The sequence below is a fragment of the Gymnoscopelus microlampas genome, assembly GCF_963454915.1.
Source record: "Gymnoscopelus microlampas genome assembly, chromosome: 11".
NCBI lineage: Eukaryota > Metazoa > Chordata > Actinopteri > Myctophiformes > Myctophidae > Gymnoscopelus > Gymnoscopelus microlampas.
In genome coordinates, this window is record NC_139948.1 from 49202496 (window position 1) to 49227290 (window position 24795).

Consider the following 24795-nt stretch of genomic DNA (forward strand, 5'->3'; position numbering starts at 1 on the left):
ATCCACGGTGACCCACGGGTGCCACGGTGTGTACGCAGATCTAAACAAACGGTGTCTGTGGGGTAGGGCTGGTAAATTAATATTCAAATTCCGAATATTCCTTGAATATGGGGGAAATATGTATATTAGAATTTTAAAATTAATATTAGAATTTAAAAAAAAAAATGTTTTTTTCCTTTTTTTTCATATTTATTTGACAGGAACAATACAAAAAACAATGTATTATTGGATCCGAGCACTTGATACATTGTTCCTGTCAAATAAACATAATAATAATAATATTAATAATAATGTTTTTTTAAATAATAATAATCGAATATATTCGAATATCTGCCAATTTTTAAGACCAATATTCGAATATCATCATTTCTGAGGAAAGTTACCAGAAAGTTGTGGGGTGGGGGAGGGTCTCCTCTATCCACCAGAACAAAAATGTTGTAATCGCGATCGGCCATGTTGTTGCTACCGGCCGTTGAATAAGGCTTGTTTTCACCCCCCCCCGCCCAAAAAAAGAAATCCGAGCTACATTACGTTTTCCTACAACTGATAACATAGGAGTGGACGGAAGTGTCATTTTTTTAGAGATGACGTCACATCCGTCTCCATTCCTTCTCTCAAGAGTCAAGGGATCATTCCTAAGTTGTGTTACAGTGCCCTCTTGTGGAAAGGACGTCCTTGGCAGGCAACGTGTTCAAATGACGCTTTTGTTTAAACCACTTTCTTGAACCCCAGCATCCATATGTCTGGAGTGGAACGTTTGCCAAAAGAAAATAGCAGATCTACAAACTCGCGACGCGTTGTGAGCCTGTAGATCGGCTATTTTCGGGAAAGAGATTTAGAGAGTGAAAAAAAAGACTGTATCAAGTACGTTCTTTACAAGTACGTTTTACCAATTCTATAGGGTTTAAGTGGTACCGGATTATGCAGCTCGGCTAAAGGTGAATTGATCCCAGTGTATGACGGAGGACAAATACATTTAACCCATTGAGGCCTAAGGTTCCGATTCTGCAAAATGTCTTCTAAACGGCTTTCTGAAAAACGTATGTTTCTATATCAGTGGTTTTCAAACCTTTTCATGTCAAGGACATCTCAAGTTGTCGAGCGGATGCTAGGTCTCTCCGTCCGATGATAGATTACTATTGGAATCTACTTTCATTTCGTCGTCTTTTGTCTGAGCATTGTGTCAGTTCAACCCAGTGAGTCTGTATCTGGGTAAGAGTCTGTTGGACCCAGAAGAACCCATGCTGCGTTCTGAGCCTCCACCAATCACATCGCAGCACCCAGCCACACTAAAGGAGTTGCAGACAGACACAGGGGCGTTGGATGACATGCCAGCCCTGGAGTTCATCGACGTCTCCAAGGTGAACTGTCACAACAACCAGTTCGCTAGCCGGGAGCTAACCAAACCCACATCTTCGGCAAACACCACTAGTACTATTACCGACACCACTACTGCCACCGATACCATTATTGGACAAGAAGCATCACTACTGCTGTGGACCCATCCTACAGAACCACCATCATCTGGACCCATCCTACAGAACCACCATCATCTCCACCTGATCTAACGCCGACTAAACTCACAGGCCCAGTCTCTGGGCCTTGGTGGTAAGTTTCGCTCTCATCTGGATCTCCCTTGTGTTCCGGTTCTGCTACTAAGGCCTACTCTCCGCTGTGGGCACCCGTTGGTGCCCTCGCGTGTACGTATTGTCCTGAGGGGCTGCAAGGCTCCTGACTGGCACCAGAAGGTGGGACCACATCACCCCCATTTTGGCGTCCCTCCACAAATATAGAGTAGATTTTAAAATTCTATTATTCGCCTATAAAGCCCACCATGGATTGGCTCCTCCCTACATTTGCAAGATGCTTCCTCCCCCCGACAACACTAGGACACTAAGATCAGCGGATCAAGGGCTCCTCAAAGTCCCACACACCCGCCTGAGATCAAAAGGGGGCCGTGCCTTTTCGGCTGCTGCCCCAAAATTATGGAACAATCTACCACCATCCATTAGGGCTGCACCCTCTTTGGACATTTTTTAAAACAGACTAAAAACGCACCTGTTCTCCCAGGCCTTTTAAATAGTAAATTAGTAAATAGTAGAAATTGTTGGACACCTGTCCACGTGCTCCCACTTTTTCTCTTTTATGCTACTTGCCTTTTTGCTATGATTTTTGTATTATTGCTTTTTTGTATATCTTGTTGTTCTTCCTGTTTTGATTTTGTCTTGTGTATTTTTTGCTTGCAGTTGCTTGTGTATGTATTTGATGCTTTTTTGTACAGCACTTTGGTCAGCCTTTGGTTGTTTTTAAATGTGCTTTATAAATAAAATTGACTTGACTTGACTTGAAGGACCCCCCAAAATGATATGAATTTGGCCGCGGACCCCCATCTCAAAATATATTGTTCCAGGGACCCCAAGAAGCAAAGATTTGAGTTAATGTTTGCTTTAAAAGAATATATATATATTCAAAGATTTGCACACATTTTCACGATTTAAAAAAAATAGCAGATCTACAAGCTCGTAGCGCAGCTTGTAGATCTGCTATTTTTGAATAGCCAAAGTGTAAAATAATGCTTTTTATCTCAAATGAAAAAGTGACACAGATGTGTACCAGGTCTTAATGGGTTAAATCTCTGCGATACGATTATTGTGAGCGTTTTTTTGAAATCGCGATAAACGATAATAACGATCATCGTCCCATCCCTAATGGTAACATTGTGATATTAACACATTCACTGCCTGAATTATTTCAGATTTTTTGCAGTTTTATGCCAGAGATTTTTCATAAAAAAAAAAAAAAAAGGAGCCGAGATACAGAATTTTTAAGTTTTAAGTTAACAAGGAAGTGGATAGGAGTCTAGAGATCTTCGAAAAATCATACCTCCTTGGTCTTTGGGTCAAAAAAAAAGAAAAAAGAAAAGTGATGGATTCTAAAAACGAGTTAACTCATTCTAGGCAATCAATGTGTTAAGTGTCGCCCCTCCTTTCATACGACCACGGTGTGAATCTCCACCTCGTCAGGCATCACCACGTACTCCTCCTCCTGATGCTGCTCCTGCTGCACCTCCTCCTCCACTACTACCGACTCCTCCTCCTCGGTAACCACGGTAACCACCCCGCCCTCCATGGTCTCCAGGGTGGTGGTGGTGGTGGCGCCCCCGGTGGTGGCGAGCAGCGTGCCGTCACTGATGGCGGAGGCCAGCGTCAGGGCCACCTGCTCCGTCAGGCTCTCAGGCGTGGCGATGGTGATGGTGTCGCCCATGTCCGAGATGGAGGCCGACGCCCCCGAGTCCTCGTCCGCCGACATGTTGCGCACGATGATCTGAGGGGCGCCCAGCCCCCCGGCGCCGCCCCGCTGCCCCCGCCCACCGGCCCCGCCCCGCCGGGACTGGCTGACGATCTGCTGGACCACCTTCATGATGTGGTTACCCATCTGAAAGAGACACGGGGAGGGGAACGTGCTTGACAGTGTTCATTTTGTCAACTAAAACTATGACGAAAAATGCTTGTTTCACCGACGTCAATCTGGGAACCCATCACCAACTGAAAAGGAAAAACAGCGCCCTCTGCTGTTTGTTACTATCTCAGTTGGCTCTGGGAGGAAGAAGACGTAGCACCCGTGCGCAAGGAAACCGGGGTTTTGGTCCGCCTTCAGCGCATCACTTCCGGTGGTGCGACTATGTTTTCATTCCCACTGACAATATTTCTACACGGAACACTAACACCACTTCTCCCAGAGAACATGGGTCGTTTTGGTTATAAGCCCACTTGTTTCTATGATGAAAGAGTAAGTTAAAATGTGAATATCTTTCTGTGGGTTTGTCTGCTCCGAGGACGCTATTGTTAAATGAGTTTCGGTTTGTTTCGAGTGGGGAAGCATCGGCAGACACGTAAATCCCGGCCACTACATTTGATTGGGTAAAGCGCGGCCTGCTTCCTGATCTGAAGTCACGCCCACTTGTAGGCCAGTGCGTACGCGATATGACGAACCTCCCCGACAGATTCAAACGCAGAGCAGAATCTGTTCTTGAGAGATTACACCGACATAAACTACATAAAAGTAAAACTAGACGAGACTTGACGAAGATCTCCGTCAATGGCAGTTAAGTGTTGGATTTGAAACTAGAAAAAGTGCTCCTCGGGTCTCCGCCAGGTCAAGTTATTATATCACGTTATTGTGGCCTCCTGGTGGCACTGTGAAAAGGGAAAAAACCTGCGTGTTGATCACATGACTATAGAAATACTGTGTACCGATTTGCATGACGTTTGGATAAAATCTGTAGGAGTAAATGGGTTTTGCCAGGCCCGTGTGAAAAATGTGGGGCAGAGGTTCAGAATTGGCATCCAGGGAGTGTGTGTGTGCACAGTTTCACTGCGATCAGGCCAACGGTGCCGGAGATTAGCTGTTCACAGACAGAAGGACGGACGGACGGACGGACGGACAGGGTGCAAAACATACTCTCTCGCCATGCCTTTCGGCCTGGCGGAGACATCTCCATCAATGGCAGGGTGTGTGTTAACAGCCATCACTATCTGATCAGCTGGGTGTAGATGAGACTGAACATGGTTTTATTTTAAACCATTCAAGTGGAGTACAAAGTGAAGAGTAAAAACTTCCAGCGCTGCACACCGTCATCATCATCGCTCATGGAATGACTCCCTGACTCGACCGGAACCAACCAACTGTTGCATAACATTTGCATAACGATCAGACATCTCATGGGGATTTGCAACACAACGCAGCGCTAATGGACTTAAGACTAAAAAGCTCTCGACCTCAATGGTCTTACAGTAGATTTATGTTCTTATTTCATTCCTGTGCGTGTGTGTGTGTGTGTGTGTGTGTGTGTGTGTGTGTGTGTGTGTGTGTGTGTGTGTGTAGCACTGACCTGATTCTGACTGTCTTGGATGAGTGTAACCTCTCCTCCCTCCACAGTCTCCTGTGCTGTAGTCTGGAGGAGACAGAATCAGAACAAAGACAAACATGTTGTTACAATAACTGTAACAGGTGTGTTACTGTTACTGCTCCACCAGCTCTGACTACCAACTAGCCAACACCCACTTTATATTTGAACCCAGATAAGTTAAAGGATCTACACCATGAATTTAAAATAATAATAATAATAATGATAATAATAATATCATACTGTTTATGTCCCTCAAACGTTTTTCAAAAGGTTTGAGCCTAAATCAAGCCTCAGATATACTCATTCCAACTAAGTTCTCTCTGGCTTATAAAGCACTTTCACCTGCAACATTGTCCTGATTTGCATGTGGCGCTATTGAGCCAGTTTGTATACATGTTATCTCCTGGTTCTGAGTGGAAAAAGTAAAAAAAAAAGAGAAGAAAGTTGGAACTGAAAAACGGGAGGGATTGTACCGCTAGTGACGTCACTTTCGGGGCCAAATCAGTTTAGTTTGGTCTGTTTTGAGACCAATTTACATAAAACCCCAGATATGCTGTGAAAGCCTGAGTGCTCAAACTGGAGTAATTTTTGGGATAGAAGAGAGGTAGGGGAGACCAAAAAAGTTAAAATTCATGGTGTAGTCCCTTTAAAGACTTATATATATACACACACACAGTACATGTTGACTTTTCCCTGGTTTCTTTACTACAGTAACGTAATTGTCTGAACTTGCCTGACAGTTCTAGCTGTTCTTATATTTGTGATCACCTACTTGGTAATCTCTCAAGACAGATTCTGCAAACAGCAGAACCTCTGCGGATTCTAATGTATTCCAATAATAATAATATAATATCAGTGGTTCTCAAACTTTTTCCATGTCAAGGACAACCCGAAATGTTATGTATTTGGCCGCGTACCTCCACCTAAAAAAAAAGAACATTTCAACTTTTTTTTTTCAATAAATAGCAGATCTACAAGCTCATGAGCATGTAGATCTGCTATTTTTGAAAAGCCAAAGACATCTAAAGTGACACAGATGCGTTCGCGTATTGAATGGGGTTATGATAACAAAACAGTTTTTGAGTGGTGCCAACCACTCCTATATCTGACTTTGTCCGTGTGTCCGTCCTTATGTATGTATGTATGTATGTACTGTATGTATGTCCAATAAACAAACATTGATGACAACATCAATACGGGGCTCATCAAAGGCACCACTCTCTTCACACAGGGTGTGATTTTTTTTAACCCATTAAGACCTGAGGCGATTCTTTAAAAAAATCTAAAGTGACACAGATGCGTTCCAGGTCTTAATGGGTTATTTAAGCATGAAACAAAGCTTCTACTCTCTCACCCCGATGATGTACTCCTGTGTGTCTGCGACCACGGAGGAGAACTCCACCAGGACGGCGTGGGGGTCCTCGGAGATGATGGTGGCCGTGGCCAGACTGTCCACTGACGTCTGCTCCTCCGTCACCTCCTCTGTCACCTCCACCACCGCCACCTCTGGCTGCTGCTCCACACCGTCGTCCTTATGGCAGCCCCCTGACGCACACACACAAACACACATTTTAACCATTTATTTATGTCCACATAAAGGATAACACATACAGGGACACAAATATTAAAGGTGACGTTAAGGTTACATTCACAAAATCATGGCATACGTTTTCATGATACAATAAGCATGTCACTGGCGACTGCCAATCATAGCAGAGACAGAACTACTTTGCCAGCCTTTTTGCCTCCTTTTTGGGCATCCCAAGTTGTTGAAACCCCCTAACAACCAGTCTGTGGGTATGTCCTAGGCTGCCAAATATAAAAACAAATAGTCTGCACCTATAGCCCAGCTCTAAGATGGTATGAGATGGTATTAATGACCATGGTCATAAAGGCCTCCTCTAGGCTAAGGTCAAAGGTGCATGCTATCTCCAATAAAGACACTTCTCTGTACTCTTCATCAATCACAACATCTGGTGTATTAGCTGTCAAAGATGTAAATATGTCTGGGTTATCACAGAGATGAAACATTAAATGACACGGGAATGTTTGTACATTCTCACTGTAGATGCATGATATTTTGTTATGTCCTTTGCTATGAGTTCCACTATTCTCTTGTGACGTGACGTGCTATGTACATCCCTTTGTGTGCATAGCATCTATTCAAGATGTGTGACAGTGTTTCAGTGATCTGTTCTGTGGTGTGGTGCAAGCAATGAGGAACACACACACAAACACAACCTCATTTACTTCTTGTTTATTTCCTGCAGTGAAATGGCTTTATCTCTGCTAGATATCCGTTCCACCTGCTCTACGGAAAATAAGCCTGATTGAAACGGCCATAGCTCTTGAATGGAGGATCGCGACCAGGCATTTTTTTCCCCTCTACTACAACAACCCTGTGCGTGTAATGAGCCGATCTCCATGAGGACGGCGGTCACAGAGAATATTCCATGATTTATTTATCTTTTCAAAGGCTGTTTTTGCTGGCAGCAGTGGCACACTATTACACTCACTTACTTACTCTGGCAGTCAAAGAGTTAAGACCTGAGATACGATTCTACAAATGTCTTTCTAAATCCTAACAGTTTTCTGAAAAACGAATGTTGCTATATATCAGTGGTGCTCAAACTGTTTGTGTGTCAAGGACCCCCAAAATAAAATGTATTTGGACCCCGATCTCAAAATATTTTGTTCCAGGGACCCCCCAGAAGCAAATATTTGAGATACAAATGTTTGCTTTAAAAAGAAGTTTGTTTGCCTTCTGCAGCGATGCTAGAGGAAACAAAAAATCTACTGGGCCTAAAATATGAGCACCTGATCCATCCCTTTAATATGAAGGTAAAAAAAAATAAAAAAAATAAGCCGTCTATTTTTTTTATATATTTGCAGAAAATCTGACCTTTGGCACGTAAATGGCGGTTGAGGGTGCCGTGCTCGGCGAAGCCGCGGTCACACTTGGGACACTTGAAGGGCTTCTCCCCGGTGTGGTGGCGGATGTGGCGGACCAGCGAGCCCTTCTCCCTGAAGCCTCGGTTGCAGAACTGACACACGTAGGGCTTGTCCTGGCCGTGGGTCCGCTGGTGCACCTGCAAGGCATTCTGGGTAGGGAGGGAGGGGGGGGGGGGTAGAAGAGGCACTCAGTGACAACACCATGACACTTACAGATCGGTGGTTATTTTTCATTTATTCAGCGCGGTGCAGAGTGCCGCACTACGAGCTTGTAGATCTGCAATTTCTTTTAAAAATCGTTCAAATCTTTGGAAAAAATAAATAAAATAAATAATAATAATAATAAATATACAATATTTTTTGTAACTCAAATCTTTGCTTCTGGGGATTCTACAAATATCTTCTAAATCCTAACAGTTATTTTTCTTAAACGTATGTTGCTATAATAATATCAGTGGTTCTCAAACCTTTTTTTTCCCCCTATTATTTTTATCCCTCGATTTTGTAACCCTTTTTTTCACCCAGTGCCAATTTTCTAAGTGATCCTGGGCACTACACTCCCCCTACCAGGTTCTCAAACCTTTTAATGTCAAGGTCAGGACCCCCAAAATGTATTATATAATATTCAAAGATTTGCACAAATTTTCACGATTTGTCAACAAATGACATCTGTTATCAGTTGTTTTTGAATAGCCAAAGTATAAAATAATGGTTAAAGTGGTTACACAGATGCGTTCCCGGTTTGAATGGGTTCAATTGAACACATTTTTTTTTAAAGCCAGCCAGTGGCAGCAGGAAGGTCACCTTGGTCTTGTAAGCCCTGTTGCAGTGGGCACAGTGGTAGGGTCTCTCGTCGGAGTGGGCCCTCATGTGCTCCCGCACGTGGCCGATGGTCTTGTAGAGCTTGCCGCACTCGCCGCACTTGTAGCGCCTCTCGCTGACGTGGATCTCCATGTGCTTCTTCAGCAGGTAGCCCGTTATGAACTCCTTGTGGCACAGCGTGCACTTGAAGGGCTTGTAGCCTGCGTAGAAAAAAAGGCCAGAACACACCAGTGTTGATTTTTAACAGCAAATTTTGATTTAGTTTTAGTCATAGTCTTTTGAATAAAATTCCATATAGTTTTAGTCATATTTTAGTCATCTGAAATGTTTTAGGTTTTGTCTAGTGTTAGTCGACTAAATATCATACGATTTTAGTTGACTAAATCTACAGTTCATTTAGTCGACTAAAATGTATGTTGGAGGTGCCTTGATGGCGTCATAATGGCTGATTTTACACTTGGTTGCATGCTGAAAATAGCAGATCTACAAGCTCACAACGCGTCGCAGTGTGAGCTTGTAGATCTGCTATTTTCAGAGCGCAACACCCGAGCGCAACCAAACATAAAACGATCTCTTCTCCACTAGTCATTTTAGTCTAGTTTTTATTTGTTTCACGAAATTGTCAGTATATTTAGTCTCAGTTTTAGTCATCGTAGCTTCGTTTTATTTCGTTTTTATTTATTTTTCGTCAGTGAAAAAAGGTAGTCGACCAACATTTTTCGTCATTGTTTTTCAAGGTGTGCCCAATCATTCCAGACCCATTTCCTGCGTTTAATTGGAGTTTCAATAGAGTACAGAAGTCCTGACGTCACTCGCTCATACTGGGTCGTAAAGTAATTTCTCTATGGAGAATAACATTGGCTCATCTTAGAATCGTCTCATATAAGAATTGTGTTCCAAAACTAAACTCTCTGCGATATTGTCAGGGAGGTGAGGTGGCTCTGTATCGTTTATGATAGTCAGTCACTCATATTTGATACGTAAAAAAAAAAACGTTTTTGGCAGGCAGAGAGTTAACACATTGAGTGCCAAAAACGGCCCGGACCGTTTTTCATAATGCTAACAAGGTGTGCCAAAAACGGTTATGGCCGTTTTTGGGAAAAAATGTGATTTTTTTTTTTTTTTTTTTTTTTTTTTTCTTCACAGCACCAGGAGATATGATTTTACGAAGATTTAGACTCCAATCCACTTCCTTGTTAAGTTATGACTTCAAAGGCCTATATCTCGGCTCCTGTGTACTTTTTGTTTTTACGATGTATTTTTGACTATTTTCAACTGGCTGCAACTATGGAACGGATTACCGAATGTTTTTAATCTTTTTCCCCGGATTGTACGAGACCTCTATGTGTGTAATGAGGGTATCACCGTGAGGACGGTGATCGCTGAAAATGTTTTGTGACTACTTGAAAAAGGTCCAAAAATGGTTAAAAATCCAGGCACTGGAGGTACCCTGTTTTGAAAAACCCCTGGCACTCAATGTGTTAAAGACGTCTATGGGAATTCAGAATGGGGGGTGGAAAACCGCGACCCAGGTAGGATGCGTAAATTACGTTAGACTTCGGTGCTCTATTGGTTCTTGTTTCTTCATTTGTGATGGTATTAGGGACAGTAAACGGCTTTAACTCTATCCAATGTTCCACTTTTCAGACAGTGGGTGTAATAATAATAATAATAATAATGATCCAGAGATATGACCTCACCCAGGTGGCCTTTGACGTGGAAGCGCAGGTAGTTGAGGGCCTTAAAGGAGCGGTTACAGTGAGGACATTTATGTAGCTTTGGAGACGGAGGGGGATCTTCCTGTCCATCAGATCCAGTGTCCTCCTCCTAGAGAAGAGAAGACAGACGCTACTGAGCCACATGGAAAACAAACTATATCCTATATATCAGGGGTCTTCAACAGGGGGTCCGGGACCCCTAGGGGGTCCTCAGAGTTACTACAAGGGGTCCGCGAAAATCTTTGTTTGATATATATATTTTTTTCCATTAACCACTTGAACCGTAGCATCCCTATTCTGAAGAGAACTTTAGCCAAAAATAGCAGATCTACAAGCTCACAACGCCTCGCGCTGCGAGGCGTTGTGAGCTTGTAGATCTGCTATTTTTGGCAAAGTGGTATAGGTGTGGGATGAGGGAAAAAAGACCAGACCAAGTAAACAAAAAAAAGTGTATTCTGAATCACAATTTCATACAATATAGAGGGGGTCCCTGCTTCATCTCTCTCTCAGCTAGGGGGTCCTTTGGCTGAAAACGTTAAAGACCCCTGCAATATATAATAATCCTTAACAGAATGTCAGTGTGTCTGAAGTGCTTGGTTCTCCTCAGTAGCTGAAGTAATGTCTCAGCACTTACACATAGCCATTGATCATTAGCAAACGCCCACCATGAGGAATCCTGTTTTTCACTTTACCCAAATTACAGCTGTTTATTAGCCTTTTAATGAAACACCGTCTAACTCTACATGCTCCCCCCAGGCTATGGGATTGGGATAAGTGTTGCCACATTTTGCGCCGTTACTGCGTTACTGCCTGCCTGTTGTCATGGTCCCCCAGGCTATGGAATTGGGGGATCAGTGTTGCCACATTTTGCCAGAGGAATAAGTAAGCAGGTCTATGAAAATGATGCTCATATCCCCAAGAGGTATAGACTAGTGATAATGATTTTAATAATAATGACACCTGTTTAGTTAGGTGGTGGATTATTTATCACCGCACATTGGCACATATGTGGATTGGCAGATATTGTATACAAGCTCATAGCGAGGCACCGAGTGCCGCGCTATGAGCTTGTAGAGCTGTTATTTTTGGAAAGAAGCGTTTAAATCTTTGAATATATATATATTTTTTAAAGCGAACATTTTTAACTCAAATCTTTGCTTCTGGGGGATTCTACAAAATGTCTTCTAAATCCTAAGTGTTTTTTGAAAAAACTTATGTTTCTATATCAGTGGTCCTCAAACTTTTTCATGTCAAGGACCCCCAAAATGATATGCATTTGGCCGCGGACCCCCCCCCCCATCTCAAAATATGCTGCTCAAGGGACACCCCAGAAGCAAAGATTGGAGTTAAAAACAATGTTGCTTTAAACAATATATACACATTCAAAGATTTTCTACAAGCTCATAGATGATCTTGTAGCTCATAGATCAGTGGTTTTCAACCTTTTTCATGCCAAGGACCCCTGAATTGATATACATTTGGCCACGGACCACCATTTGAAAATATTTTGTGCCAGGGACCCCCCCAGAAGCAAAGATATCAGTTAATTTTCGCTTTAAAAAATATAAATATTCAAAGATATGCACACTTTTTCAAAAATAGCAGATCTACAAGCTCATAGCGCGGCACTCGGTGCCGCGCTATGAGCTTGTATATCTGCTATTTTTTGAATAGCCAAAGCTAAGTGGTTAAAATGATTGTGACGCCATGTTAACTCATTTTGCTAAGGACCCCCTGGTACCCCCCCAAGGACCACTGATGGTCCCCGGACCACTGTTTGAAAACCACTGTCATAGATGATCAGTCCTGTCGTTTCTCACCTCGGCCTCCATCTCCACGCACTCCTCCGTCACCTGGATCTCCGTCACCCTGCCCTCTGCGTCGGAACACTCGAACACAACCTTGCGGATCTCCTCCGCAGCCTGGGTGCTTTCCTCCTCCTCCTCCTGCTCCTCCTCCACCACCTCCACCACTAGGGGCGCTGTGGGCGCCGTGGCCTCCTCCTCCTCCTCCTCGTGGTGCTGCTGTGTGGTGGTCTTCAGGGCGATGCCAGAGTTGATGATGGCCTGGCAGATGACGCTGTCGCCCGCTGCCGCCGCCGCCGCCAGGGCCTCCACCTGAGACTGCTCTACCATCACCTAGGTTGGCCACAGGGGGGAGCTAGAGTTTAGAACAGCGGTGGGCGACATTGATGCTGGAGAGGGCTAGCCGCGTGATAGTGATATGCAGCGACATTCTGCCAAGACCCGCCCCAGACCCGGAAAAGTCGCGCTGTGATTGGCCAGTGGTCACTTTGAGTGACAGTTGGGGCAAACGCAGTCCCCACAACATCATTTACTATTCTGTGCCTATCGGTACATAACTCGGACGAGGCTGAGTAGGCTCAAAGCGAACTTCGCAACGTTCGGCACGGCAACTCGCGCGCTTTAGCGCGCACGGTGGTGCCTCTCGTGGCTCAAGTTCGCTTGAGACAGCGCCCCTCCGTCGCGGTCCGGTCCAGAACTATACTTTACTTTATTAGCCAAAAAAAAAGTTGTCTGCGGTTGTCGGAAAAAGAGTGCCTCCAGCGGGATTCGATCTCGAGCCTCAGGGTCCGCAGTCTGTCGCCTAGTGAGGCACGCCACGAGACCAGATGGAGTACTAGGGTTTTGGTCTGTATTAGACTGTAAATGCCCCCACCGTCCTTTTCTCGTTTTTGTATTCAGCCAATTGCAGGGCGGCAGGGCGGGGTTTGGTCAATTGTCGCTGTACAACAATATTACGCGGGCTAGCCTGGTTCCAGACCATAGACCCCGCCCACTCTCTGAGTGGACTGCTCCTCTTGGTCTGGTGTCATAATGTGAGCCTATTGGCTTTTCACGGTCGAAGAAAAACCTGTCAAATCAGAGTCGGAGGTGGGAGTGGTCTAACGACAAGCCAATCAGCGAATATCTGCTAAAACAAGCTGCGCGATGACGTCAGATGCAGGCGGATCCGTGGATCTCTTGTGATTGGTTTAGGGAAATTTTAATCCCCTCCCCCTGGTAATCGCGGACACTGCAGCCAATGTCAGACTGAAGCTTCACGCAGCTTCAGGCTGATAATCAGGCTAGGAGAGGGCCACTATATTTCCACACCAGTGTTGATTTTGACAGCAAATTTTGATTCAGTTTTAGTCATAGTCTTTTAAATCAAATTCCATTTAGTTTTAGTCATATTTTAGTCATCTGAAATGTTTTAGTTTTTGTCTAGTTTTAGTCGACTAAATATCATAAGATTATAGTCGACTAAATCTACAGTTGATTTAGTCTGATTAATGGCTGATTTTACCCTTGGTTGTATGCTGAAAATAGCCGATCTACAAGCTCACACGACGCGTTGTGAGCTTGTAGATCTGCTATTTTCAGAGCGCAACCAAACATAAAATGACTCGTCTTTTAGTTCTACTGGATCTCTTCTCCACTAGTCCCTCACTAACATTTTAGTCTAGTTTTTATTTGTTGACGAAATTGTCAATATATTTAGTCTTAGTTTTAGTCATCGTAGCTTAGTTTTTATTTAGTTTTTATTTACTTTTGGTCAGTGAATAAAGGTAGTCGACCAACATTTTTCGCCATAGTTTTTTAGTCGACGAAATCAATACTGCTCCTCCTCCTGACCTGTTGCTCCTGCAGCGTTCCATCCACCTCCATGGTGAAGTGGACCTGATGGATGACCTCCTGGCCCCCCACCGCCTCCACCACGCTGATGACCCCGCCCTCAGACTGCTCCACCTCCACCTCCATGTGATGGTGCTGCTGCCGATGCTCCACCAGCGCCTCCTGGTGCTCCGTCAGTGGAGCTACAGCTGCTGCTGCTGCTGCAGCTGTGTCTACTCCTGCAACAAACACAACAGTGGTGTTAAGTAACTAAGTACTTTTCACTTTACTGGAGTATTTCCGTTTTTCAGTACTTTTACTTCTACTATAATATAGTACTTTTACTCCACTACAATTATTTGAAAACTTTAGGTACTAGTTACATTGCAAGTATAAATTATTATATTATAAAACATACATTAACCCCTTCAGCCCAATTTTATACATACCTGTAGGCTATTTGAAAATAGCCGGTCTACAAGCTCACAACTTGTAGACCGGCTACAAGCGTATTGCATATTTTGATAGCTTTTTTTTTTGGTGAGATCTGACGTTCATAGTGACAGAACACTATGCAACGTGATTGTCTTGAATGCGCCCCACCGGAAGTCTCACTAGACGAGATTTCAATCTCGTCTAGTGAGACTTCCGGTGGGCCGCATTCAAGACAATCAAATCTCACAAAAGAAAAAAAAGCTATCAAAATATGTGATCTAGCACAAGGCCTATTGGCGTGTGTTTTTAGCTGTGGTGGACCCGGGATGGAGTTATGGATTAAAGCAACATTAAATCTCACGACTGAAAATGTCCTAATGTGCGATTTGTGAAACAGTGTGAAAAACACACACTAGCGCCGATTCCTAAACAATGAATACAATATGTAAAATTAGGATGCTTTAGTAATATTTTCCTGCTGTTCTACATACTGCCAACCATGTGAAGAAATCACAGATTCAGGCTTTAACCTTTGCTTTTATATGAAATATCCGAGACGAATAAGATATTATGGAAGATGCTTCTGAACATATTGCTAGTTTGACCACTTCAAATGCTCTAATGTTAAAATAACCGAAAATAGCCTTTCTACAAGCTCTCAATGCGTCGCAGACGCATTGAGAGCTTGTAGATCGGCTATTTTTGCTGCGCAACATGCTTCCATAGGAGACATGCTGGCTTCCATGGAATCCAAATGACTGAAATCAGTCTTGGTGACTGAGAACTTTAATCCATGTGGAGTTATGACATTTTTCTACTGTACCATTCATCCTAGGATATCATAACATCATAGAAAAGGTCAGGAAACCGTGGGGCAAAATTCCCCTTTAAGCTTTTATGTGTATGTATATCCTGTGGGAATGTAGTCAAAAACAACGCTGACCTTTCTGCAGCCCCTCCCTGCTGACCAGGATCTCCTTGTAGGAGTTGAAGCGGATCTTCTCGGTGCAGGGAGTGATGGACTTCAGGTGTCTGGTCAGAGCTCCTGACTCCCTGAAGGAGAGGCCGCACAGCGTGCAGCGGTACGGGCGCTCATCTGGGGGGAGGGAGGGAGGGGGGGCACGCATCGTTACTACAGCCACACCCATACATCAGGTTGGCAGGATGTATTGGGACGTTAACCCATTGAGACCTGAAGCCGATTCTACATGTCTCCTTAATCCCAACAGTTTTCTGAAAAACGTATGTTTCTAAACCGCTCACAAAATGTAAGGAAACTTGAATTTGGGCCATTATATCTCCCCTTTACTAATACCAATCAGTAAAGTGTTATATATCATTTTGATCGTTGATTAGTCTCCTTTACAACGAGGTACAGCTTGTAAGCATCGGGCATTCATGGAATGAGCAACACAAGCAAACGTGTGGGTAACGCCGAGCAAAAATGTGCCAAAATGGCCTGTTAAGACTTTTCTGCTGACATTCAATGTTGTGACATTCATGACATTCAATGGTGTGACATTCATGACATTCAATGGGCTTCAGGTGTGTGCCAGTCACAGGTGTGTGACTGTCTCACAGTTGAGTGACTGGCACCTGAACATGGGTTCTGCAACTTTGTTGAGTTTGTGTATGCTCCAAGCAGCAACACTGCCCCCATGGAAAGATGCCACTTTTGTCAGGATAAGGCCCGTGCAACAGGGCAAGTGAAGCTGGTGTTCCGTTATGCAGAGTGACAGCATTATTTGGTGTTAGCCCTGGTACCATTTCCAAATTTAGGACTAAGTTCTGTGAGACTGGTGAAGTCAACAAGGAAGACAACAACCCAGACCCCTTGCTTCACTGAGGAACCATAGATTTACAGGCAAGATTTGCACAACGGTACCAAAGACAGATGTCAAAGTTGCAGGGCCCATGCTCAGGTGCCAGACACACACCTTTGACTGGCACACACCGGCCTGCAAATGGTACCAGGGCTGACATCAAATAATGCGTAATCTGCGTAACGGAACACCAGCTTCACTTGCCCTACTGCACGGGCCTTATCCTGAAGGGACAAACGTGGCATCTTTCCATGGGGGCAGTGTTGCTGCTTGGAGCATACACAAACTCAACAAAGTTGCAGAACCCATGTTGCAGAACGCAAAGTTGCAGAACCCACCTCTCAGCAGGTGTGTGCTGGCAGGTCGCTCAAAACAAGAGCAATTACCAGCAAAAGCATATTGGGTGATTTTGGCACATTTTTGCTCGGCGCTACCCACACGTTTGCCTGTGTTGCTCATTCCATGAATGCCCGTTGCTTACAAGCTGTACCTTGTTGTAAAGGAAACCAATCAACGATAAAAATGATATATAACACTTTACTGATTGGTATTAGTAAAGGGGAGATATAATGGCCCAAATTCAAGTTTCCTTACATTTTGTGAGCGGTTTATATCAGTGGTGCTCAATCTTTTTAATGTCAAGGACCCCCAAAATGTTATGTATTTGGCCGCGGACCCCCATCAAAATATTTTGTTCCAGGGACCCCCAGAAGCAAAGATTTGAGTTAAAAATGTTCGCTTTAAAAATATATATATATATTCAAAGATTTGCACACATTTTCAAGATTTTTCAAAAATAGCAGATCTACAAGCTCGTAGCGCGGCACTTGGTGCCGCGCTATGAGCTTGTAGATCTGCTATTTTTGAATAGCCCAAAGTGTAAAATAATGTTTTTTTTAGCTCAAATCTAAAAATGACACAGCTCAGGTCTTATAGGGTTAAGAGCATCTGCTAAATGCCTAAACTGTAACTAACATTGGTTATCCGCAATTATACACCATTATCACAATGTTTAACCTTTAAAAGAAAGAATTCAGAAATAGCACTTACAAGCACACAATGTGCTTTGTAGATCTGCTAATTTTTCTTTTAGCAATTTATAACCGTTACCCGTGTGACGACGGCTGTGGCGAATCAGGGAGCCTTTGGTCCGGAAGGAGGTTCCACACAGCTCACAGGAGTACTTCTTCTGTTCACTGTGGGTGTGCATGTGGGTTCTCAGGATGTTAGTCTGGAAGAGAAAATGATACGTGTTAAAAACGTTTTAGTTTAGTGCACAATATATATGGAGAATAGGTAGGCACTGTTAGCCTGGTAAACCCTCCCTCCGGAAATCTCATTTCCATTTGATTCCAGGAGTGAGTCTGGCATGAAGGCTTGTATGGGCGTTTCTAGCGCATTACCAAATAACTGAGCCTATCAGCGTCGTCGCTCATCGTTCTGTGATTGACAGCGACAGTTGGCCAATCAGGTGGCGAGTTCGAGTGAGCCCGAATGGGACCGAGTGGAAATGGAACGATCCGCCATTGTTTTCTGCGGCCAGTTACACTTTTTAATTTCGGTTTTAAAACGCTCTCAAACTTCTTTTTTGAGGCACGGAATTTCCTTTTAAGATATCGTTTGGATAGAATTTAGTTGCTTCATATATGTGGTCAATTAATCATGACAGAGCCTATTTTTAAAAAATAATTTAGAGGAACCGGCAGGGGCGGGTAGTGACACGCATGTATCCGAATAAGGCAACCTATTTTGGGCATGGCCGTCGCCCGTCTCAAAAGTCCCGTTGCGTCACATAGTCTGGAGGTGGTAAAAATGAACTGCTGATTGGCTGAAGGGGAACAACGATCATTGGCTGAAGGGGTTGTCAGTCAACGGTATTACTCCCGCCCAACTCCAGCCCACAGCCAATATTGCAGAATGGGCGATCATGCCAGACTCACTCCTGGAATCAAATGGAAATGAGATTTCCGGAGGGAGGGTTTACCAGGCTAAGGCACTGTCACAATTATTACATAAATCGTCCAATCGCAATTATTTGGGTGACAAAACCAAAATCACGTGAAACTCACAGTTTTGAAAGTCTTTTTGCACGTCAGGCACAAGTAGCGGCCATCTTTGACTTCGTAGTCTCTGTGTTTCTTCGCGTCAACGAGTGCCTCTGTGGGGGGGTCGTCGTCGGACGCCTCCCCCTCCTCCTCCTCGCGCGGGGGGGCCACCCTCACCGAAGCTGCTCTCTTCCTGCGACCTCGGCCCAGCCCCAGCACCCCGGCCTCGTCTGGGGGACAGCACGACATGATGACAAATCAGTGGTGGAAAAAATACTCAAAGTTTTTACTTAACACCCAGTGCCAGGGGTGTTTTAAAACAGGGTACAGTCAGTGCCTGGATTTTTAACCATTTTTTAACCTTTTTCAAGTAGTCACAAAATATTTTCAGTGATCACCGTCCTCACGGTGATCCCCTCATTACACACATAGAGGTCTCGTACAATCGGGGGGGGGGGGGGAATTAAAAACATTCGATAATCCGTTCCATAGTTGCAGCCAGTTGAAAATACGGTAGTCAAAAATAGTAAAAAATACATAGTAAAAAAAAAAAGTACACAGGAGCCGAGATGCAGGCTTTTGAAGTCATACGTTAACCAGGAAGTGGATTGAAGTCTAAATCTTCGAAAAATGATATCTCCTGGTGCTGTGTTTTTTGTTTGTTTTTTCCAAAAAACACCTCGTTTGGATTATGAAAAACGGCCTGGACCGTTTTTGGCACTCAATGTGTTAAGTAGAAGTATCAATACTCCAATGTACTCCGTTACAAGTAAAAGTCCAGATTTCAAAATGTACTTAAAATACCAAAAGTAAAAGTACTCATTATGCTGTCCCATTTCAAGTTTTCAAATGTATGAAGATCTTTTGAAAATAGCAGATCTACAAGCTCACAATGCGTCGCAGCGTGAGCTTGTAGATCTGCTATTTTCAAATGGCCTAAATGTATATTAGGCCCTACATATACTGTAGGGTTGAAGTGCGCAAGGTCATGCAACAAACGCACGACTTTTTAACAACTTACACCGCGTGTACTTTGTTGAGCGGGGTTCCCCAGGGTTCTAAACATGGTCCCCTACTTGTTTTTGTCCTCTACACCAAATCTCTTCGCTGAAAAGTAGCCGATCTACAAGCTCATAACGCGCTACTGTACGTTGCGGCGCATTGTAAGCTTGCAGATCGGCGTCAAGAGTTGTCGGGCCAAACTGGTTGGTCATGTGAACCAAACTAAGCGCTCTCTCCACACGTCAACTGGCTTGGGAAATGGCTTCATTTACTGGAGTGAAATAGAGACTCACCGTTAGTGACAGCTTTCTTCGACTCGTCCGGCAGCAATGCCTCATCTTTCTTCACAGAGTTTCCACTGGCGGCAGAAACCTGTTAAAAAGGTGCAAACATTTGCAGCTGACACACTGTTGTAATACTGTATGTATGCACCAGGCTTGACCCACATCCCAGTATCTGTACATAATGTCACGTGTAAGTGATAGTGTTATTAATATTATTATTATTATTATTACAGCTCTACATTCTGATAGCAATCATTGCTATAGTGTTTGTTCGGTCACAGGGGTCTCCTCCCCATCTCTACAGCTCTTTAGAAAACAGAAAAGAACACTTTTTGTTTTGCTTCTAAATTTTTATCCCACGATTTTGTAACCCTATTTTTTACACCCAGTGCCAATTGTCTATGTAATCCTGGGCACTACCTTCCCTCTTCCAACCTAGGGAGGCCAGGGCCGAGCTCATATCTCCTTCAATGCATGAGAGCCAGCTGACCTTCTTGTCACCTGACGGGGGAGTTTCCCTGGTTGGACGTAGCGCGTGGAAGGAACACGTTATTCCAACCAGTTCCTTTCCCCTCCATCAGGCGGCCCGGCTGGCCAGGGGGAGGCAGTATAGTGACCAGGATTACTGCATGTTTTTGTGAGGGTACCTACCCTAGGAGACACGGGGAGAACATGCAAACTCCACACAGAAAGGCCCTTTCGCCAACCCCACCTAGGGTATGGGCACCTAGGGTATGGGCACTGATGACGCGGAGGAGAGAACACACCCCCAGTGCCCACAGCGTCCCCTGCGGGAATCGAACCCAGGACCTTCTAGCTGTGAGGCGACAGCACTACCGACTGTGCCACCATGCCCCCAGAAAAATAACACATTTTTGACAAAAGAAGAATCACCCATAATGACATCCCAGGTTGCGAGTGGTAGAGCTACACTATACGCGTTACTTTAAGATATGAATAGCACAAGACGAGACGTGCCTTAAGTACGGCAATCCATCTCCCAGGGGACCGATATATCGGTCATTATTCAACTTTATTGAGGCCATGGGGATCAGCAGTTATGCAGCTGATGTGTCCTGATTTCTAACGGCTTTCAATCTTTCCATCCCTGTATTTTTGGCCATTCTTGGTGGAATTATTCAAAAGTTATTTTTTTTATAGCAGATTTATAAGGTAGATCGGCTATTTTTTTTTAAATACATTTTGGAATATATAGAATATAAATTCTAGTTAAATGTTGTTCACATTTAGTCAAATCAAGGTTTTTCGAATGTATTAAAACAAAATACATATTGCACTTTTTCACCAACATATTTTTTAAAGCAAACATTTTTAACTAAAATCTTTGCATCAGGCGGGGTCCCTGGAACAAAGCATTTTCAGATGGGGGTCGGTGGCCAAATACATACAATTGATGCAGGTCCTTGACATGAAAAGGTTTGAGAACCACTGATATAGATACATACGTTTTTCAGAAAACTGTTAGGATTTAGAAGACATTTGTAGAATCTTCCAGAAGCAAAGATTTTAATTAAAAATGTTTGCTTTAAAAATATATACATATTCAAAGATTTGCACAAATCTTCCACGATTTTTCAAAAAATAGCAGATCTACAAGCTCGTAGCGTGGCTCGTATGAGCTTGTACATCTGCTATTTTTGAATAGCCAAAGAAATCTAAAATGACACAGACAGATGCGTTTCCGAATTGAACAGGTGTTAAATTGCTTTAAATTCTGATAGTACTCATTGCTATAGAGCACCGAAGTCTGACGTCACTGCAGCTACAGGGGGCTGTCCCCCTGGGTTGTGGCTTTATTTTTTGTGTTGAAACCCCCATAGGGGAATCTTAGATCACATCATATAAGAACTGTGTTCCAAACATAAACACACCACCCCGGCGATTCTGTCAGTGGGGTGGCTCTGCATCGTTTATGATATTCTTTCATATTTGATACAGCCTGTTTCTAGAGAGAATTGAATGAATTCTGCCTTAAAAGTCTTACAAACTACACTTCCGGAGTCTGAAATCACTGTCCCTACAGCAGCCGCGTTCATGGGAAATGTAGTCTTTGGGTCGATTGACTCCAGCTCTTGATTAAACGGTACTCACAAACTCAACGCTGATACTTGTGGGTGCCTGGGTGATGCCACCATGATCCTCCTGGATGATGATGGTGGCAGTGGCATCTTCTTCTGGTCTGGTGGTGGCACCCTGCTGTGGCGGCGGCGGGGGCCCCCCTCCCGAAACCTCCACGTCGGGCCCCTTGCCGCGGGGGGGCGGTGGGGGTGGTCTGGGTGGTCTGCCGCCGGTGGTGCAGCTCTGCAGCTTGTGTTGGATGAAGCTGTCCAGGGTGAAGAACTCGGCCTGGCAGCGGCCACACTTATGCACGTCCTCATCTGCATCACAACAATGTCCATTAAATCACAACGTTAATAATGAGCACTTATGCACGTCCTCATCTGCATTATAACAATGTTCATTAAATCACAACGTTAATAATAAAGAGCACTTATGCACGTCCTCATCTGCATCACAACAATGTCCATTAAATCACAACGTTAATAATAAAGAGCACTTATGCACGTCCTCATCTGCATCACAACAATGTCCATTAAATCACAACGTTAATAATAAAGAGCACTTATGCACGTCCTCATCTGCATCACAACAATGTTCATTAAATCACAACGTTAATAAAGAGCACTTATGCACGTCCTCATCTGCATTACAACAATGTTCATTAAATCACAACGTTAATAATGAGCACTTATGCACGTCCTCATCTGCATTACAACAATGTTCATTAAATCACAACGTTAATAATAAAGAGCACTTATGCACGTCCTCATCTGCATTACAACAATGTTCATTAAATCACAGTGTTAATAATTAGCACTTATGCATCTTTGCTTCTGGCCAAGTTCTGGGGATTCTACAAATGTCTTCTAAATCTTAACAGGTTTTTGAAAAAGCTTGTGTTTGATTGATTGATTGAATTTTTTATTAGGCAAAAGAATGTAAAACAACACAGTTACATTTATAATACTTTTGTCTAAAAGGTCCGGCCAAAAAACTCCTTGCGGACTTGTTTCCGTTGGGGTCCTCATTAATTTCATAGACATATATAGTAGCAACCAAACAGTTCAAAAACAACAAAAAAATACAGGAGAAAAAAATAATATATATATAAATATATATATATATGTGTATATATATATATATATATATATATATATATATATATATATATATATATATATATACACACACATACATACATACATACACACACCACTATGTACAACAAAAAAAAGCATGACAAAATAAAAAATATATAGCCTACAAAAAAAAAGGGGGAGGGGGGTCGTCTGTCTACAGGGAAACTGGTACTAGCTCCTCTTTTGGCCTCCAGAAAGATGAGTTTTTAGGGCTGTTTTGAATGAGCCCAGCGAACTGCATTTTTTGAGGGATGGGGTTAGACTATTCCATTAAAAAAACAAATAAGGCACATCCTCCGTTCTTTTGGTGCTGAGCTTTAACTGTAAAAACAGTAACAATGAGAAAAAGATGAGGCTCGCAACTCACTTTTGTGCTCCAGGTTTTATTCAAACAAAACAGCTCATGATACGACGTTTCGACCCTTTCGGTCTTTTTCAAGTATGACATACTTACGTACATACTTGAAAAAGACCGAAAGGGTCGAAACGTCGTATCATGAGCTGTTTTGTTTGAATAAAACCTGGAGCACAAAAGTGAGTTGCGAGCCTCATCTTTTTCTCGTTAGGCTATTCCATACCTTGGTGGCTGTGCTGTAGAAGGAGAATTTGCCCAAGTTTGTTTTATGGGTGGGTGGTACCAGATTGTTGTTTACGCTTCATCTAGTTTTGTGACTGTGGGTGTCACTAACCTTTTCAAGGTATTTATACAGATATGCGGGTATAGGGTATAGTGTTGCTATAATATCAGTGGTTCTCAAACTTTTTTCATGTCAAGGACCCCCAAAATGATATGTATTTGGCCACGGACCCCCATACAACAAGCTCAGACATGGAGCTGGAACCAAAGGACTACAAATTAGACTACATGAAAAGCAGTGGTGTAAAGTAACTAAGTACATTTACTCAAGTACTGCACTTAAGTGCAATTTTGAGGTACTTTTACTTTACTGGAGAATTTCCAATACTTTCAATTTTCAATTCTTTCACTTCTACTCCACTACATCTCAGAGGCAAACATTTTACTTTTACTCCACTACAATTATTTGAAAACTTGAGTTACTAATTACTTTGCAGAAATAAATTATTACATTATAAAACATACATTAACCACCTCAGCCCTATTTTATACCTAAGTGTAACATAGTGGTTCACTATCTCAGCCTGATGGCCTGAAAGTCTAATATCTCCCCCAGGCAATGGGGATATCCCTGGCGTTACATAGGCTATTTGAAAATAGCAGATCTATAAGCTCACAACAGATCGGCTATTTTAAAACATCCTAGTAATTTCACTTTTGGTATATTTTGAAGCCAATACCTTTGTACTTTCACTCAAGTAACATTTTGAACACAGGCCTTTTACTTAAAAGAGTAATAAAGTGTTTATACAGTGTGGTGGGGCTACTTTTACTTAAGGACTACAAATTAGATCAGGAACTGGAACTAAAGGACTACAACTACTTACCACTAACTAGAACTGGAACTAAAGGACTACAACTACTAACTACTACCTAGAACTGGGACTAAAGGACTACAACTAACTGCTAACCAGAACTGGAACTAAAGGACTACAAATTAGGCTTCGTTAAAAAAGTCACTTGGTTATAGCAGCTATAGTGGCTAAGATGTTAGCCAGCACAGTGGCTAAAACGTTAGCCCACACACACACATGATGGAGGTTATAGGCCCCGAAAACACAGCAAAGCTCAACATAAACACTGTGAAACGTGAATGTTTTGGAGGCTGAACATTCGGCCAGACCTTCGTCTCCCAGCGTGGTGTGGATGCTGCTGATGGTGATGTTGCTGCTGCCGTGAGTTTCTGCCGTATGATGATTATTCTCTACATTCATTGTCGTTTAGAGTTCTCCGTCTCTGTCGCAACGACGCCGCGAAACCAACACACACGCACACACACACACAGGACAGCGGAGAGAGGAAAACATGGCGGATTTACGACCGGGTCGTC

At 43.3% G+C, this 24795-nt stretch overlaps 1 protein-coding gene across 1 annotated transcript; it reads right to left on the bottom strand.

Annotated features, from left to right (window-relative positions):
* Positions 1-1103: 1103 nt before the first annotated feature.
* On the bottom strand, positions 1104-24711 carry e4f1 (E4F transcription factor 1). The gene is made up of 14 exons (XM_084071255.1): positions 24589-24711; positions 21720-22006; positions 19617-19695; positions 18346-18551; positions 17387-17507; positions 15397-15549; positions 14040-14257; positions 12222-12539; positions 10384-10510; positions 8666-8883; positions 7812-8010; positions 6264-6454; positions 4892-4954; positions 1104-3435 (listed from the first exon to the last, which is right to left on the bottom strand). Exons 1-14 carry the CDS (start codon positions 24677-24679, stop codon positions 2989-2991), a joined length of 2718 nt encoding a protein of 905 aa, XP_083927381.1. The 5' UTR covers positions 24680-24711; the 3' UTR covers positions 1104-2988.
* Between the last annotated feature and the right edge of the window lie 84 nt (positions 24712-24795).